This window comes from Ovis aries, chromosome 1 (assembly GCF_016772045.2).
Source record: "Ovis aries strain OAR_USU_Benz2616 breed Rambouillet chromosome 1, ARS-UI_Ramb_v3.0, whole genome shotgun sequence".
Taxonomy (NCBI): Eukaryota; Metazoa; Chordata; class Mammalia; order Artiodactyla; family Bovidae; genus Ovis; species Ovis aries.
In genome coordinates this window covers 21120469-21138428 of record NC_056054.1, presented here as the reverse complement: position 1 = coordinate 21138428, position 17960 = coordinate 21120469, and the positions used below count along the sequence as shown (strand labels likewise).

The 17960-nt window shown below is 44.9% G+C and overlaps 1 protein-coding gene across 7 annotated transcripts in view; it reads left to right on the top strand.

Annotated features, from left to right (window-relative positions):
- The window catches only part of MKNK1 (MAPK interacting serine/threonine kinase 1), a 57732-nt gene that overhangs the window by 32399 nt on the left and 7373 nt on the right, over positions 1–17960 (top strand). For all 7 annotated transcript variants that reach the window (XM_042247493.1, XM_012132271.3, XM_012132442.3 and 4 more), the window contains 6 exons: positions 1440–1541; positions 3978–4075; positions 6807–6886; positions 8795–8868; positions 10945–11049; positions 14338–14393. In XM_042247493.1, coding sequence (XP_042103427.1) covers positions 1440–1541; positions 3978–4075; positions 6807–6886; positions 8795–8868; positions 10945–11049; positions 14338–14393 — 515 coding nt within the window. The remainder of the gene's footprint in view (positions 1–1439; positions 1542–3977; positions 4076–6806; positions 6887–8794; positions 8869–10944; positions 11050–14337; positions 14394–17960) is intronic.

The window sequence follows — 17960 nt, the reverse complement described above, 5'->3', positions numbered from 1 at the left end:
CCTAAAAACGGAAGGGAAGGAAGAATGCACCTCCATTGAGCTGTCAGACACTTGGCTGCTTAACCAGGTTTTTCTGGATTGTGCTATTGAAACATGCCATTGTTCTGTGTGCTTTCTCCCAGTGGCTGTTGCATACTTGCTTCTGAGAACAATGTACAGTAGCTATGCCTAGGCTCTAATCTGTCTTCCTGAGCAGACTTGCCAATTTTCTGATCGTGTTCAGCTGGGGTCCTCTGAGTAGAGAGTAGGCCTTTCCCCTCAGTGGGCAAAGAGCCAGCTTCCATTTCAAAATCTCAGAAAAAAGAAAGAAAGAAATCCAGCAACCCAAGCCTGTGTTTATTGAAGGTTGGTCTAAAAGTCTCTCACATTGTATACCCCGTCAGCACTCGAGCGCCTGTATTTTAGAAGGATGTAAAGGTTTAATCACCCTGGTGGGGATTTAGACCCAGAGACTTCAGAGAAATCTTATTATTTCTAACTGCAGGCAAAGGGTATTAAGGCTCCACTCTGGATCAAGGGCATGACATGTTCTATAAGTAATTTATCTTTAACAGGGGAAGGCCCTTACTAGAGTGTCTTAGAAACAGGACTGTGATTGGCCACTGGTTCATTATTCCTCCTTTTCTCTTTCCCCCTCTCAGTCTCCTGCTTTATTTTCTCTGGCCGTACCCTTTTCTGTCCAGTGTCTAAATGTCTGCCTCACAGATCCTCCCTTTAAGGTGGGGAGCCAGGTGCCTTCCAGGGAGTGATAATAATGTTTTTGTAAAATAACTGAATCCAGCAACACGGCATAGACCTGTTAATGGCAGACTTCTGAGTGGACCCTACCTGCATCCTCTGAAATAAGGAGCTAAGGAGGGAGAGTGTGCCTCATAGGCCCTCAAGTCCATGCTCTTGGACATGAAGGAATTTAGGGCCACCCTCAAACCAAACCCCTGCCCTGTTGTACCTTCACAGAAGCAGTCTCCACTGAGGGCCTTTTGAATCCTTTGCACATCCGCAGGGGTGTTACTGAACATGTCATTTCATTTATATGGACTGCCCTCCCAAACCCATCTCCCCTTCTGCTTAGCTCGCTGGGTCCTACCTTTCTGGTGCTGAGGCTGGAAGATGTCACAGGTAGGATTCTGCTTAAGGATTCACTGCTCATTTTGGGGGCACATCTCAATCCGTGTGCTAATGAGCTTGGTTTCAGCAGGCTTCTGCTATCCTCTTTTAATCTAGCCCATCTGTCTGAATTCCTTTCCACAGTTAATGATCTCCTATAATGGTTCGCCTTTAGTTTTGCCTTCTGGGTCAAAACAGATCAATAGTCCTCATAGATATTTAAAAGCCATGAGTGTAAAGCTCCTGGGTCTCCCCCCTCCTCTTTCTTCTGGGTGAACTTATAGCTTGATCAGTCCAGTGATATTTCCCTTCCATCTCCTCTCTTCTCCCAGAGATGGGTAGCAGTGAACCCGTTCCCATTGCAGAAAGCGACAAGAGGAAGAAGAAGAAGCGGAAGGCCCGGGCCACTGATTCCTTGCCAGGAAAGTTTGAAGGTTGGTCACTGTCTTTGATCTCTTAGAGCTGGGTCGTTGACTCCCCAGGTATACCAGCATCCTGGTAGCCCTGAGTATAGATCTTAGAGCCAGCTTCATGTTTCTCCATGTGATAGGCACGGAAGATAGGAGTGAGAGACATGAGCATAAAGAAAAAGCCACGTGAGGACACAGCAAGAAGGTGGTGTCTGTAAGCCTCATAAACCCCAAATCTGGCAGCACCTCGAATCTTGGACTTATGGCCTCCAGAACTGTGCGAAAATGCATTTCTATGGTTTAAGCCACCCAGTCGGTGGTATCTAGATATGGCAGCGCTAGCTAATACACTTTTAAGCTGAGAAAATTTTTTTTAAAAGGCGAAGATGAGATGGTTTATAGAAAGGGGGTGACAGAGAGAGCACCAGGATGGGAAAAGCTCCCAGATGATGCACAGGCCTCCTCTGAATGGTCTGAGCCCTTCATCAGGGAACAGAAAGGCAGCCTGTCACAGTCGCATATGGAGCAAGGTCGCCTGGTATGTTTCAGCCCCTTTTGAGATGTAACCCTTCCCTCTGCTAGTCTTGGAGGAGCTGCTGAGAGGTGGAACAACCATGGCAGAGGAAGATGAAACATCAAAGGCTGTGGCTGCAAATGAAACTTAAATCTTCTAGGCAGTTCCTTGGCAGTCCAGTGATTAGGACTCCGCACTTTCACTACTATAGCCTGGTCCCTAGTTGGGGAACTAAGATACTGCAGGCCATGTGGCATGGCCAGACCGAAAAAAAAAAGAAAGAAAGAGACGTAAACCTTCTATCAGTAGAGAATTCAGCTCCTAGAGATTACAGCTATTTGTGCTGGATGACTCTGACTCCATTTGAAGAGTGCATGTTGTGTTCAGGGGACATGATCAGGTCATCAAACATTTTGAACACTGTGAGGCACTAGGCTCAGAGCTGGTCCTGCTATCACTGGGCACTAGATGGGATGAAGTGACTCATTGGACACACCTGCAAGTTTCAGTCATTATTCCTAGGAGTAACCAAGGAATGACAGAGTGACCCCCAGCATCTACTTTTGTTTCTTTCATTGTGAGACTTGAAATAGCTTCCCTGTATGGTCCCTCTTTCCAGCACTGCAGACGTAACTAGTGGATTGATTGTTTTGTAGAGTGGTCCTAAAACAAACCCTTTATAAGTCAGGAATATTGGACTTCCAGCCACCAACCTGTCCTGACATGTGCAGGGGCTACTATCCAAGTATCCATTGTGAGAGAAGCATGTCATTTAAAATACAAACAGCTGTAAGACCAAACAGTGATGGAACCAAGAAGGTGGTTAGTGTAAGGTTTTGTCTATTTGTGTTTAACAATAATGTGTGTATGGCAGAGGGGGTGAAGGTGGGGAATGAACAAAAGTCCCATGGGTTTTAGAATAGTTTCCAAATCAACAGGTCTTTCTCTTTCAATGAACAAGAGAGTATTTCCTGTTATTCACAGATGACTTGTGCAATTATGGAGTTTCTCATAACTAAGTGATAAAATCTAATTTCATGGTTAACAGTATTCTGCGGGTTTTAATGCTAGGCTACCTTTAGAGGAAAAAGGTGACGAACAGTAGCCAAGGGAGGAAGAGGTCAGCTCAGCAGAGGCCTTGATGGAGCTGTGGCTTCCTTTGGAAGGGGTTCAGAGAGCTTGTGCTCTTTGTGAGCCTGGGAGATCACCTAAATATACTTTTGACCCAGGGCTATTGCTGTGTTAGAATCGCTCTGACTCAGCACTCTAAAAACCTCGAGGCATCCGTTTGCATCTTACTTCTCTCTCCTGTTTCCTGTGGGCAACTGCGGGAAACTTCTCAGAAATCTCCAGTGACTTCCACTTATCACCAGTTCCTAGCACTGGTCATGTGGTAGGTGCTCAACAAATGAGTGAGTGAATGAATGATGTCCATTCAGATTGCATCCCTTCTGTGAGGATCCCCCAGATCCACTGAGCAGATTTAACCTTCCCCTTCCCCTTCCCCTGCTCTTTTTTTTCTTACTGTGTTTCATCCCTCTCTGGTTTATTCTGGGGTCACTTGTGTACATACCTGTCTGTCTTCCCCAGCAGACTGTGACTCTCAAAGGCCAGGGACTATATTTTATTCCTCACTCTGTCCCTATTGTGAGTCTGACAAGTTGTCTGGCACACAGTAGGTGCTTGGGAAGCATGTGCTGAATTGAACCCCCTTCACTGACCTCATCTCTAAAATGAGGAACAAGATCCTGCGATGAGACCTGCTTGTCATGAAGCTAAGTCCCAAGGCAGCCGGCAGCACTAGTGGCCTTTGTCATCAGTGAGCTCTGCCGGGTCCTTGAGCACCTGCGCTGTCAGACTGGGGAAGCCAAGTGACACAGCTCTTCTTTCCTTCTCTGCAAAGGGGTGACTCATCTTGTTATGCTTCCCCTCCATTTCACCTCTAGATGTGTACAAGCTGACCTCTGAACTGCTGGGCGAGGGAGCCAATGCCAAAGTTCAAGTTGCCGTGAGCCTGCAGAATGGCAACGAGTATGCTGTCAAAGTGAGTGTCTCATCTAGATGCCAGAATTTGCTTTGCAGATAGTGAGTCCCAGCTTGTCCTAAACCAGATACATTTTACATTTCACAGCATAGTGGCTTAATAAGAATGGGAGCTCCAAAGCTGTATTCACTGGATTCGGTGATTTCTCTACTTACTTGCTGTGTAACATTGGACAAGTTACTTAACCTTTCTGTCCTTCAGTTTCTTCACCTGTATAATGAGTGTAATAATAGAACTTATATGGTATTGTTGTGAGGTTTAAATAAGTTAATATGTGTAAAGTGCTTAGGGCAATACCTCTGGTGAATGAAGTCAGCTTCAGAAAACAGTCAGATTTGGAATTAGAAGACCTGTCTGAATCTCTGTTTTGACAAACTACTACTATTTCACTTGGGACAAGTCCCTGAACCTCTTTGAGTCTCAGTTCTCACATTTCTAGAAGGAAGATAATTATACAAACCCTTCCAATCTCATGGAGTGTTTATGAAGATGGAAACAAAAATGAACTGGTAGAGGTAGAAACATTTCACAGTTTACAAGATGCTGTACAAGTGATGTACAACAGAGTGTTGACAAGGACTAAGTGCTCAGCTTTGGGGCACGAGAAGTATTTTCCAGGTACATGACCTCGGAGTGGCTTACCTTAACCCCTCTGCTCTTCTGTTTGCTGACGCTACATGAAAGTAGGGTTGGATCTAAAGCAGCGGTTCTCAAAGTATGGTCCCTGCATTATCAACATCAGCGCAACTTGATGATCTGGGAACTTGTTAGAGACACAAATTATCTGACTCTGTCCTAGACCTGCTGAATCAGAAACTTGGGGCAGGCCCCAGCAACGTTAATTTGAACCATCCAGGTGATTCTGGTGCACACCAAAGTTTTCAAGACATCTGCCTGAGCCAGCAGCTCTCATCGCTGCTTCAAATGGGTAAACCCAGCCAAACTGGCTTCTGAAAGACATGTTTCTCCTTTTAACCACATGGTCATAGTCCCAGATGGATTTATAAAGGAGAACACTTTTGCTAAGCCACAGCCCTTTTTGCTGGAGTGTTGCTTCATGTGGCAGCAACAGCATTATCTTGATTCCTTGTTCTAAACAGATCAGTATAAATTTGAAGTAATTTTTCAGAATATGCCTAAGTGGGTAAATGTAAATGGATTGTCAAATATTTAATACATTTGTGGATGACAGAACTACTTCTTCAAGGCTGCCCTTCCTCCATGCTCCCTGGCATCTTTGGGCAAATATCAGACCTAGGCGGGGCAATGCTTCAGTTTCAGCAGTGCTGCCCATGTCTCACAGCTCTCCTGTTCTTTGAAAGTGCCCCAGATGTGGGCTACTTCTCCAGCCTGGCTCCACTATACTTGATTTTATTAGGGCTTTGCATAACAGCCATCCAACTGATGAATCCTAGAGTCTTACTCTTGGAATGGAATTTCAAGATAACCTGGTCCTCAGCCTCCCTTGTAACTCCTCATAGTTTCCATGTTTTGCACACCCCTGCGATCTCTGGTAGCAAGAGCTGTTTGCCTCCTCAGAGAAAATCGTGCCATCCAACTATGCTGGATAGTTGCCTGCTGGGAATTTCTTCCTAACTTTGATCTGCCTGATGAACCAACAAGCTGAATAGCTTCTGTGCCCCAGAACCACACCTCTCTGACAGCTCAGAACTGGAGTCCATCAGTCTACTAACCAACTTGGACTTATTTAGAAAATTACACTTGGTTGTAGATGTGTGTGCTGCTACATATTGGAGACACTTGAAGTGTCTTTGGTGTCAGTCTTGGGATGAAGGACCCAGATGTCTGCCCACCCCACACATGGGACTGCCAGACAGTGCCAGCTCTGCAGAAGACTTGCTCACAGGCTCTACCTGCAGTGGTTTGGGGCTCTGGATGGGTCTACAGAGATGTGCAGAGTAAGCCAGTCCCCACATAACCCCCCTGCTCATCTGTTGGCTGGTCCATTCCTTCAGTCACTACTTGCCAAGCATCTCCAGGTATAGGTGGGGAGGGGGAGCAGCTCACAGCATCATTGGAGAGACAGAACCTCCAGGTTCTCTGAGCAAAGTTGCATAGGATATAAGCGGATGTTGGACAGCGAGGGCTTTAGAAGCAGCTATGGGCTTGAATGGCAGCCCTACCACTTAGCAGAGCTGTGGGCCAAATGCTTTACCTTTGCCTGTTCTTTCGGGATTGTGTTGTAAGGATTAGCTGAGATTATGTACCTAAGTGACTTCCTACAGTGCCTGCCAAAGGGTAAGTTCTCAGAAGAATTGCAGAAGCAGCGTCTGAGCTGGGTGTTGGAGCTTTATTTCCTCTTCACTGTATCCCTTATACCCTTGCTCTTCCTCCAGCACTAGGAGATCCTTCAGTAGAGCTTGTAAGTTCTTAGCCTTAAGGCAGAGAGAGAGGCCTTCAGAATAGGAGCTTGGGAGAGCTGGTTCTTTGTCTTGCTGGCTGCCTCAGTCTCCCTGGCTGCTGGGGTAGTGCCCTCACAGGCTTCGATGGCGATGTACTTGGCCAGAGTCAAACAGGTAGGCTAGAAGGTCCTGGGGCCAGTCTGTTGCTTTGCTGACAGAACCACAGTGCCTGCATCGCCATGGCCTACTCCAGACTCGTGCTTGACACTGGATTTGGGCTGAATTTGGCCTTGCACTCTGCCAGAGGGCACCTGTTGGGAGTGTTTTGACCAGGTAGGTATATATGACAGGTTTTCTTTTTCATACAGATCATCGAAAAACACGCAGGGCACAGTCGGAGCAGGGTATTTCGGGAGGTGGAGACGCTCTATCAGTGTCAAGGAAACAAGTGAGTATAGTGTTGGGTGACTTGCTGCTTCTCTGGGGGGGATGGTTGGCTGCAGAAAAGGAAGTTGTTTCTCACCATCTCCCAACCCCAGCAGTTAGCTCTTGCTCCTTCCCCCACAACTGTATATAACTCCTTCCATCTTACAATTTTTAAAAGAGAAAAAGAGAGAGAGAAGCAGCAGCAGCAAAGAAGCTTGTCTTCTGTGTAGGCTGAGGTACTATACATACCAGGAATTTAGGCAAATTAGAAGAGCAAGCAATCTGAATCAGTGGCTGCTTGGAAAAAAAATAAGTTTTATTTCTTGCAAGCACCTGTAGAAAGTAGGTTGAGTGTTGCCTAGTAGAAATCTATAGGGACCTGCTTTAGTAAATAGACGAGGATGATAATAACTGTGAAGACTATTTGTGCTGTTTTCTTTTTCTAGCATATTTACATGTGTGCAGCTACTACTAGGGCTTCCCTCATAGCCCAGCTGGTAAAGAATCCACCTATAATGCAGGAGACCCCTGTTCAATACCTGGGTCGGGAAGATCCGCTGGAGAAGGGATAGGCTACCCACTCCAGTATTCTTGGGCTTTCCTTGTGGTTTAGCTGGTAGAGAATCCGCCTGCAATGCAGGAGACCTGGGTTCAGTTCCTGGGTTGGGAAGATCACCTGGAGAAGGGAAAAATTACCCACTCCAGTATTCTGGCCTAGAGAATCCCATGGACTGTACAGTCCATGGGGTTGCAAAGAGTTGGACATGACTTTGACTTTCAGCTACTACTAAGGGTCCTGAAACCTTGTTTAACACTCTTGGCTTGATAACTGGGCCAAGGTGTTCTCTAGCCCCGTCTTATTCTGCTCACCACTAGCTCCGAATGAGTGGCTCTCCCACTGTGGCTTTAAATCAGGGTCACCTCTAAGACTCCGCTTCCCGCTCTCTCCTGTCATGGCAGGGTCAGCAGGGAGCCAGTGGCCGGTATTGATGGCTTTGTCATTAAGCTTGGAAGAAGGGGGCTGCTGTTGATTTAACTCCAGGCACTGCCTCTACAATCTTCTTTCAAATTAGGCCATTTTGGCCATCTTATTCGGACGCCTTTTTGCTAGTAAAAGCCCGATGTCTGTCCCAAAGTGGTCAGCATTTTTTTACGAGAGACAGATTTTTATTTTCAGCCCTGCAGCTTTTGAGTTCAGCATTACAGACTCTACTTGGTTTATTTCATTCTTTAAAAGAAAAAAAGCCCCCAACACCTCTGATATCCAGGCTGGTGGCTTCCCTACTGAGTTACAAGACGACCTTGTTGGCAGAGCACAGTAATGCTCAGGCAGACAGAGAGTGCTCACCGGGGAAGGCCACAAGTGCTACGGTGGCGGGGAGCGCGGCTGTTTCATTAAGTAGCGCTTAGCAGTTAGGGTCTAGCGGTGCCCACGTTAGGCCCCAAGTCTATTTGACAGATGTTTCCATTTTCTCCAGGCAATGTAAATACTGCCCCGTGATTTATGGGCAAGAGGGAGGGCAAGTAATTATTTGCTGCTTGCCTCCAGGACACACACCTACTATTCAGTGTTATTAGCCGCAATTGCTTCCAGTCGGCTGCAGATTTTATTCAGTTTAATGTGACCGGGACTTTTTTTATAACTCTACCTAGTGGGTTTTAGGGTTGGGGTTTGACAGCACAGACTTGGTGAAAACACCAGAGACTAAACATTATGGAAAGATAAGGTGACCTGAATCTTGCTAACACCGTTGGCTGCTTCTTAAACCTGGGTCTTTAATAAGCATTCTGATTTCAAGTTGATTTCTGCTCATTACAGAGCATCTGTTTGTTTGTTTGTTTGTTTGTTTTTTGTCTATTTAAAAGTGAGCTTCAATCTATAACACCATTTTCCCTTTTTTTTTTTTCCTCCTATTTTTCCCTATTTAAGGCACATTTTGGAGCTGATTGAGTTCTTTGAAGACGACACAAGGTTTTACTTGGTCTTTGAGAAATTGCAAGGAGGTACTTACTGTTGAGCGTGTGTTCGGACTTCTGATTAAGACCCAGGGTAGTGATCATCCATCATGAATCCCAGAGACTTCTAAAATGAGTCAAGCTAATAAAAAGGATGAAGGACTTAAAACTGCCCTTGATTTGGGAGAAGGGAGGCCGGAGGGAAGGATGATAATTAGCATTTTGCAGGACTTAGAATGTCATTGGTATGTACATTCTATAAATGCCTTCTCGTTATAATAGGGCTCATATATAGATATATTTCATCATCAATTTATCAATCCATTGTTTTGACATTTCACTATTAAATGGAATTAATTATGGGGCAGAAGCCTTTACATACACTGCAAAGTCCAAAAAGGCTCACCAGAGGAGAGGAGGGACACATTATTTAGGACACAGACCGGGATAGAAAGGAGGCCTGAGAAGTGCCGTCCTGCAGATGGAAAGATGCCATTCTCGACCACCACTGCTACTGCCTTTACCCACACACATGATCGCTGGAATATATATTTAAGTTGCTTTTCTGACATAGAGAAGCCCCTTCCCTCCCTATCACTCGCCCATCCCTAGGTAACATTTGCAAGGTGAAGGTTAAGGAGGATGTCTGGAGCAGAGTGGAGGTCTACACGGGGAGGGGCTAGGTGGTTAAGAGAGCTCCGTCTCTTACTAGCTATGTGACCTTGAGCAAGTCATCTAAACTTTCTAAATGGTACTCTCTGTAATCTGTAAATAGGGGAAATGACAGCTCCTACCTCCTTGGAACGCTGTCAAGATTAAATGCGATAATTCATGTGAAATGCTTAGCTCAATGCCCAGTGGGCACTAAAGGTTTAACAAATGTCAGCTGTTAATATTATTAAAACAATTGGGTGTACTGGGGGCTATTATAGACATGTACTCTTCACCTTCCCTTTTAACAAATTTGGAAACAAGACTTGAGCAATCCCAAGACTTAACCTAGAGCCAGTTTTCTCAGAATGTTCCACAGTGTATTGGGATCTTTTGATTGTTTACTCTGGCAAGTGAAAGATCTTTCATCCTCTTCCCACATCAAAAGCCAGAGATAATAAGTAAACGTGCCATTTGTAGGACACAGAGACAGCACCTTCAGGCCAGAAATTCTGGCTTCCAGTGGTGAGCACAGACCACATGGAACCAAGCCATATGCTCATGCCTGTGTGTGCCCTGCTTCACCCAGCGACACTAGCACTGTGAATTACCTGTTCTGAGATGCTTGATGCAGCCAGGTTCATCTGTAGCCATATCACTCAGAGCACAGCTCTACTGAGGCCAGACTCAGTGGGTAAAAAAGAATGATTGGTTGGCTGAGGGATTCTATCCCTGAAGCAATCAAACCACAAGTCCTGCTGAGGAGAGGTCTGCACAGGCTCCGGGGCCAGACTTACTGGGCTCGAGTCCTGATGACGCCGCCATTTACTGATACATGGTCTGGAACAAGTTGCTTAACCTTTCTTGGCTTCAGGTTAGTGAGGATTACTCTGTTTTGTACATTATGTCCAGTTGCAGTGAGGATAAGATAATCTATTTTTAAAATATCACATAGTGCTTGGTACAGAGCAACTACTCAATAAATATTAGCCATTGCCAACAAAATAACAGCAATAACAATAATAATAATAAATGGGAAATTTCAGGAGAGAAAGCAGTTTTTTCCCTTTTTCTAGACTTTACACAACCAGTAGAGGTGTGGCATTTCCACCTGAAGGACTGTGCTCTTGTTTGGACCTGAGCTCAGATGCAAGGGAGGAAAAGTTCCTCTAGAGAGGCCCCCAGCCCCAGGTGGAGTCACTTTTAGTTCTTTTCGATTTCAGAAGCCAGATCTGCCCCACATCTGCCCTTCTGCACTCATCATAAACAGGTGCAGAAGATAGCTGTCCAGTTCCGTTCAGTCCAGTTTTGTGCTGGTACCTGGTCTGTGCCAGATGCCACACTGGTGCTGGACATTCAGTGATGAGTAAGCCTGTGTCCCCACTTGAAACTTTTGAAAACTTGGCCTCTGAGAAGGTGCTACTCTTACTAGAGCCTGAAAAGACAGTCCTCTCTGCCCCCTCTTCTCTTCAGGCTCCATCCTGGCCCACATCCAGAAGCAGAAGCACTTCAATGAGCGAGAAGCCAGCCGAGTGGTGCGGGATGTCGCCGCCGCCCTTGACTTCCTGCACACCAAGGGTGAGCCAGGCCTTGGCCTTAGTGGGTGGATTGGGCTAGTTGCCTCTGAGGGCCAAGGGAGAGGGGCAGCCCAGGTAGAAGGCTGGGAGGTGGTGCAGCTAGCAGGCACACCCACGACGGTGAGGGGGGCAGGCCAGGGTGGCTCCTACACTTCTGATGGGGATGGCAGGTGGTTGTGGAGCTATTAAGCAGGCTAGGGATACAGGAGAAAGAGCAAGGAGGGGAAAAAATAGATTTCATGTTGAACAAGGGATGTCTGAGTGTGTGTATGTGAATGACCTTTTCCTTTACTAATGAAGAATACAAAAATCATGCATAAGACAACCTAGATTCTAGGATGAATATTTGGGTATTTTTCAGTCTAGTGTTTTAAAATATATCACCCGTATCTCTTTTTTCAAAATTGGCATGGTAGTATATGTGTAGTTTTATATTTGTTCACAATAAATGGGAAATGCATTTGTCTATTAACATGGTAAGTTGGAGGTATCTGTTGAACATTGATTGTGATGGTAAATAGCAGGCTACTATTGTTTGAATTATACTTCAGTGTATGGTTCCTTATCTAGAACTGTTGTAGTCAATTAAATATTTTAGCACATTATATGTTTTCACATTTCTGGAAATATGTTTACTATCACATACATTTGAAAACTTGCCTAACAGCAATACCATGGCAAAAATGAATTCTGGCTTCACCTTTTTTTTTTTACCAGCTATGTGCTCTCCCAGTAACAGTGGCTCCCTCCTAGAGCTGTGGTGAGAATTAAGAGAGATCAGAATGATATCATCAACAGTAGCTAACACTTATGTAGCACTTGTTATGTGCCAGGCACTGTCCTAGGTCTTTTATATATCGATTCGCTTAGATAATTGTATGTCTGTTGTGTGTGTGTTGTACACATGTAACAGTGGAGCACAGTGCCTGGTACAGAGTAGTTCTTCAAAAATATTCCCTCTACCCTCCACCCCCACCAGGCAGGCAGCAATTTTCCTCCTTATCCTAATTCCCTTAAAGAAAAGTATCCTGCCTTCTGGGGTGGGGGTGGAGCGCATACTTTGAGGCTTAGTTCTGCTCCTTTCGCTTCTGTGACACTGGCCAGGAGTGCTTAGGTCCACTTGCAGGCATGATGCTCCTGCGTCCTGCTTTGTGCCAGTGATACAGTGCAGCTGGTGAGGCGTGTGCAGGAGGGGAGGCTCACCAATCCACCTCACTTCCTCCGGGGCCTGAGGAAAGTGCTCCATGCCCACACTAGGGGCCTGACTTGCACATGGGATGAAAATTCCTAGAAGGGGGCATCTGTACTTTGCACAGCATGATGAATAGCAGTAGTTCTGTTTCTGAAAGCTGGGATGCGTGTACGTAACACCTGCCTGACAGAGATTTACAACTGCTCTCCAAGCAGCCTCGGTAGATTGCAAAAACTGGGTCACACTTTTTACAAGATCCATACCTTGGAGGGGGGTAAAGGTGGTTTTATTTCTTATTTATTTATTTATTTTCACCAGAATGCACTACAGGGACCAGAGGCTGGTGGTGTCTTAGGAGTTCTGAAGTGAGCTGGTTAACATCTAGATGGCCAACTGCCCATGTGACTAGAAGTTGGAGGGGATGAAAAACGATTTGCAGCTGAACTTGGCTGTTTTCTAAATAACTTCACACCTGAAAGATGAATTGGGCTAGAATGGGTCAGCCTGAAACAAGTTCCATACTTTTAAATACTGGACACAGTGCAGCTCAACCTCTGGGAAATGAACTGAAGCAGCTCGATGGCCGGTGTGCTCACCGAGGCAGGCCCATTATTGTGGCCTGACTCTTAGTTCTCAGACCGGGGGATGACGGGGCCACAGGCATCTATTTGAAGAGTAAGGCTCCATGTGTGGCTTGTGATCCTTCTGTGGGAGCACTTGCTGTAATGGAAAATATCTTTCACTTTTAGTGCAGCAAGTTGCAGCCTGGCTCAATTTGTGCAGCCTGGACTGAGTTGCTCTGGGTTCTCATTCAATTAGGTGACTGACGAAGTTACTTAGCCTGCTGGAGCTCAGGTTCTTCCTCCCTAGTGAAGAGCGTCCGGTGGGCTGGGCCTCTGCCTCCTGCCGATGAGCCAGAGGGCTGCCGGTGAAGTTGATCAGCAAGGGAGGTATAGTGAAGCAGAGTCTGCTGTTCTCCATTATTCCATGAATCCTCTGCTGCTTCCCAGTACTTCCAAGCAGTAGCTGTTGGACTTTTCCTCTATTGTACAGCTCTTCTATCTCTGCACCATACACTCTGCAGGAGGAAAATGGGAGGTTTCTGAGTCCACCACTAGAACACCATGGCCATGAGTCTTTGTCAGTATCTTTGGTTAGAATATGGTTTACCCCCAGATGCCTTGTTGGCCAAGTCAGCAGCTTTTAATGCCTCATGTAAGCTGCTACCTGCAGTCTCCTTCAAGGAGGTCTAACCAAATGCAGGGATTGTTGTTGTTTAGTCCGTAAGTCACGTCCTACTCCTTTTTGACCCCATGGACTAGCCCGCCAGGCTCTGTCCATGGTCTTATTCAGGCAGGAATACTGGAGTGGGTTGTTGTTTCCTTCTCCAGGGGGGATCTTCCCAATCCAGGGATTGAACCCACATCTGCTGCATTGGCAGGCGGATTCTTTCCACTGAACCACCAGGGAAGCCCAAAATACAGGGGAGGTTCTTAAGAACAGCACCCTTGGGCCAAAGCGGTCCTCGCTGACCTTCTGATAGGACTGCCTTATACATGCAGAGTAAGTAAGAAGGGAGTCAGACAACCTTTGGGAGATTTGTTAACTAACTCTCAATCCTCTGAATATTCAGGGAGTCCTACTGAAGGAATTTTTTTTTTTTTTTTAAGTTGGCCACACAAGAAGAAATGAGGTAAAGTAGTTCCAGCCCCCTGAGATGCTCTTAAACAAGACACTAGTTATTTCTTCACTGCTGTTCCAAGCAGGGCTGTTTGGAGGGCTCTTTGCTCTGGTTCGTATTAGGCTGCTTACTCTGAGTTGGCAGTGCAGTGCTGAGAGGTGGGCTGGCTGGGATTCATTTAGCCCTTCTTATCCCTGCTAGACTTCTAAAGCTTCTGCTTCAGAAGAACTTGCAGAATCAACTGGGCTTTCTGTTTGTGTCTCTGGTTACTTCTGCCTCCTGTAGCTCGTTGATTTTTTAATGTACCATAATTGGGAATTAATCTGCGAACAACAGCATTTGGGAAAATTAATTGTGTGTGGAATGTTTGATAATTGTGGGTATGTTAACCATTTCTTTGTTCTTTGTCATTTCAGGCATTGCTCATCGTGATCTGAAGCCAGAAAATATACTTTGTGAATCTCCAGAAAAGGTACCTGGGGCCTGATTTGGGGTGTCACAGTTGACACAGACGCAGGGAAGCCATCCTTACTTTCAGTGTATATCATCAGCAGCTCTCTCAGCCTCAGTTGAACTGACTGTTAGTCTTATCCTAATGTGTAGTGTTTCTGCATCCCAGGCAGGGCTAGTCCTGGGCCCTTCTGTGTTCTTTATGAGCAGATTGTCGTAAACCTAAGCATTTGCAAAATATATGAGACCTGCACACAGTGATTGTTTTCTAGTCCACTGCACCTACATTTAGAGCAGTAGATGTGAGTCAAACAACAATTCGATCTTACGTCAAGCAAATCTCTGCTTGTGAATGATGTTTATGTTACAGAATGTATGCCCGCTATCGTCTACCACTACAGGCTGTAGTTAGGAAGCAAGTTCTTAAAAAGGGTTTCTGCTTCCATTTTTATTTCCAAAGGTACCCATTAAAAAGAAGACATTTATACTTGGTATTGAACAAATGCAACCTATTTTTTTAAGCTATTGGATGTATTTACCTGTTTTGGCTGTGCTAGGTCTTCGTTGTGGCTCACGGGCTTCGTAGTTTGCTGTGCATGGGCTTAGTTGCCCCACTGCATATGGGATCTTAGTTTCTGGACCAGGGATTGAACCCATGTTCATTTGCAGGCAGATTCTTAACCACTGGACCACCAAGGAAGTCCCCAAATTCACCCTATTTTAATCTTTATCTTAAGCTGTTAGTAAATGGAAGTGTTTGCATTTCCATAAGCATGTGTGAATTTGACAGATTCTTTGTTAGGAGAGTTAAAGCACGGGTTATTTTGGTGGCCCACACTCCTAGCTCTGTGTGCATACATGTACATATGCCTGATACACGTGTCTTGGTATGGATTCAGAGAGAGCTCATAAATAAGGAATGACTGTCAGGGAACATGTGAATCAGCCTGCTACTACAACGCTTTTGTGGGAGATAGAAATATATTCACTCAAATAAGAGCTTGTGGCTTCCTGTCCATAGCTCTGGCATAAAACTATAATTTATCATGATTATCATTATGGTTAATATTAATAATTACATTTAACATTTTTTGAGCACTTACATTGTGCCAGGCACTTACGCTTATTTCATCTAGTTTTTATAAAATCTCATGAAGTAGATACTATTATTTTCATTTTATGAGGATGAGGAAACTGAAGTTTGGATAGAGTAAGAAGTTGCCCAAAGTCACTCAGTTGATAAGTAGCAGAAATTAAAACTTGGAGAAGGGAATGGCAACCCACCCCAATATTCTTGCCTGAAAAATTCAATGAACAGAGAAGCCTAGTGGGCTATAGTCCATGGGGTCACAAAGAATCAGACATGACTAAGCAACTAACACTTTCAGAGATTAAAACTAAGGTAGTCTGATCCCGGACTCCACTGTTGCTCTGAACCACTCTGTCATAGCACCTCTGATTTACAGTGTACTTTCGTGTCTTTTGTTTCATTTGATCTTCATGACACAGATTTGTTGCCCCTTTTTATGGTTGAAAAATGAAAATTAAAAGAGACTAAGTGTCAAATGACATCATCAAGAAAGTGAAAAAGCAACCCACAAATGAGAGAAAATTTTGCAAATCACATATCTGATAAGGATTTAATATCCAAAATATGTAAAGAACTTCTAAAACTCAACATCAAAAAGACAATGTAATTAAAAAATGAGCAAAGAACTTGAAAAGACATTTCTCCAAAGAAGGTATACAAATGGCCAGTAAGAAAAGATGTTCAACATCCTTAGTCATCAGTTCAGTTCAGTCGCTCAGTTGTGTCCGACTCTTTGCAACCCCGTGAATTGCAGCACGCCAGGCCTCCCTGTCCATCACCAACTCCAGGAGTTCACTCAAACTCATGTCCATTGAGTTGGTGATGCCATCCAGCCATCTCATCCTCTGTCGTCCCCTTTTCCTCCTGCCCCCAATCCCTCCCAGCATCAGGGTCTTTTCCAAGGAGTCAACTCTTCGCATGAGGTGGCCAAAGTATTGGAGTTTCAGCTTCAGCATCAGTCCTTCCAATGAACATCCAGGACTGATCTCCTTTAGGATGGACTGGTTGGATCTCCTTGCAGTCCAAGGGACTCTCAAGAGTCTTCTCCAACACCACAGTTCAAAAGCATCAATTCTTTGGCAGTTGGCTTTCTTCACAGTCCAACTCTCACATCCATACATGACCACTGGAAAAACCATAGCCTTGACTAGATGGACCTTTGTTGGCAAAGTAATGTCTCTGCTTTTGAATATGCTATCTAGGTTGGTCATTACTTTCCTTCCAAGGAGTAAGCGTCTTTTAATTTCATGGCTGAAGTCACCATCTGCAGTGATTTTGGAGCCCAAAAAAATAAAGACTGACACCATTTCCACTGTTTCCCCATCTATTTCCCATGAAGGGATGGGACCAGATGCCATGATCTTTGTTTTCTGAATGTTGAGCTTTAAGCCAACTTTTTCACTCTCCACTTTCACTTTCATCAAGAGGCTTTTAGTTCCTCTTCACTTTCTGCCATAAGGGTGGTGTCATCTGCATATCTCAAGTTATTGGTATTTCTTCTGGCAATCTTGATTCCAGGTTGTGCTTCTTCTAACCCTTAGTCATCAGGGAAATGCAAATCAAAACCACAGTGAGATACCACCTCCCATCTACTAGGATGGTTATAATACAGAAAACAGAAAATAAAAAGTGTTGATGAGATGCCACCTGAGAGGTAAACAAAACCAGTTAAGCCACCTCTCCTACCTGACTCCTGGACACACCCCTACTTTCACCCCATTAAGGAACAAGCTCACCATGCCCTTGGGGGTGAGTAAACCAGGGAATTTGTTTGTTTTTGCTCCCCCTTGCTGCAGCAAGGACCCCCATAAAGCCTTGCCTGATATTGATGAGGATGTAGGGAAATTGAAACTTTTGCCCATTGCTGGTGAGAGTGTAAAATGGTGAAAACTGTGAAAAAGTTTGGCAGTTCCTCAAAAAGCTAAGCATAGCATTACCGTAACACTCAGCAATTTCACACCTGTGTATATACCTAAAAGGGTTGAAAACAGAGACTTGAACACCAGCGTTCATAGCAGCACTAATCACAGTAGCCAGAGCTGGAAACCATCCAAGTGCCCATCAACAGATGAATGGGTGAACAAAATGTGGTATATCCATACAACTGGAATATTGTTCACCCATAAAACAGAATGATATTCTGACACATGCTACCACTTGGATGAACCATCTGGACACAAAAGGACAAATTTTGTGTGATTCCATTTAATGAAATATCTGGAATAGGCAAATTCATAGAGACAGAAAGTAGGTTAGATGTTAATAGGGCTGGAGAGAGGGGGAATAAGTTATTGCTTAATGGGTACAGAGTTTCAGTTTGAAGTGATGTGACGGTTTTGGAAAGACACTGGTAATGGCTGCACAACAGTATGAGTATAATTAATGCTGCTGCTGCTGCTGCTAAGTCACGTCAGTCATGTCCGACTCTGTGCGACCCCATAGATGGCAGCCCACCAGGCTCCCCTGCCCCTGGGATTCTCCAGGCAAGACTACTGAATT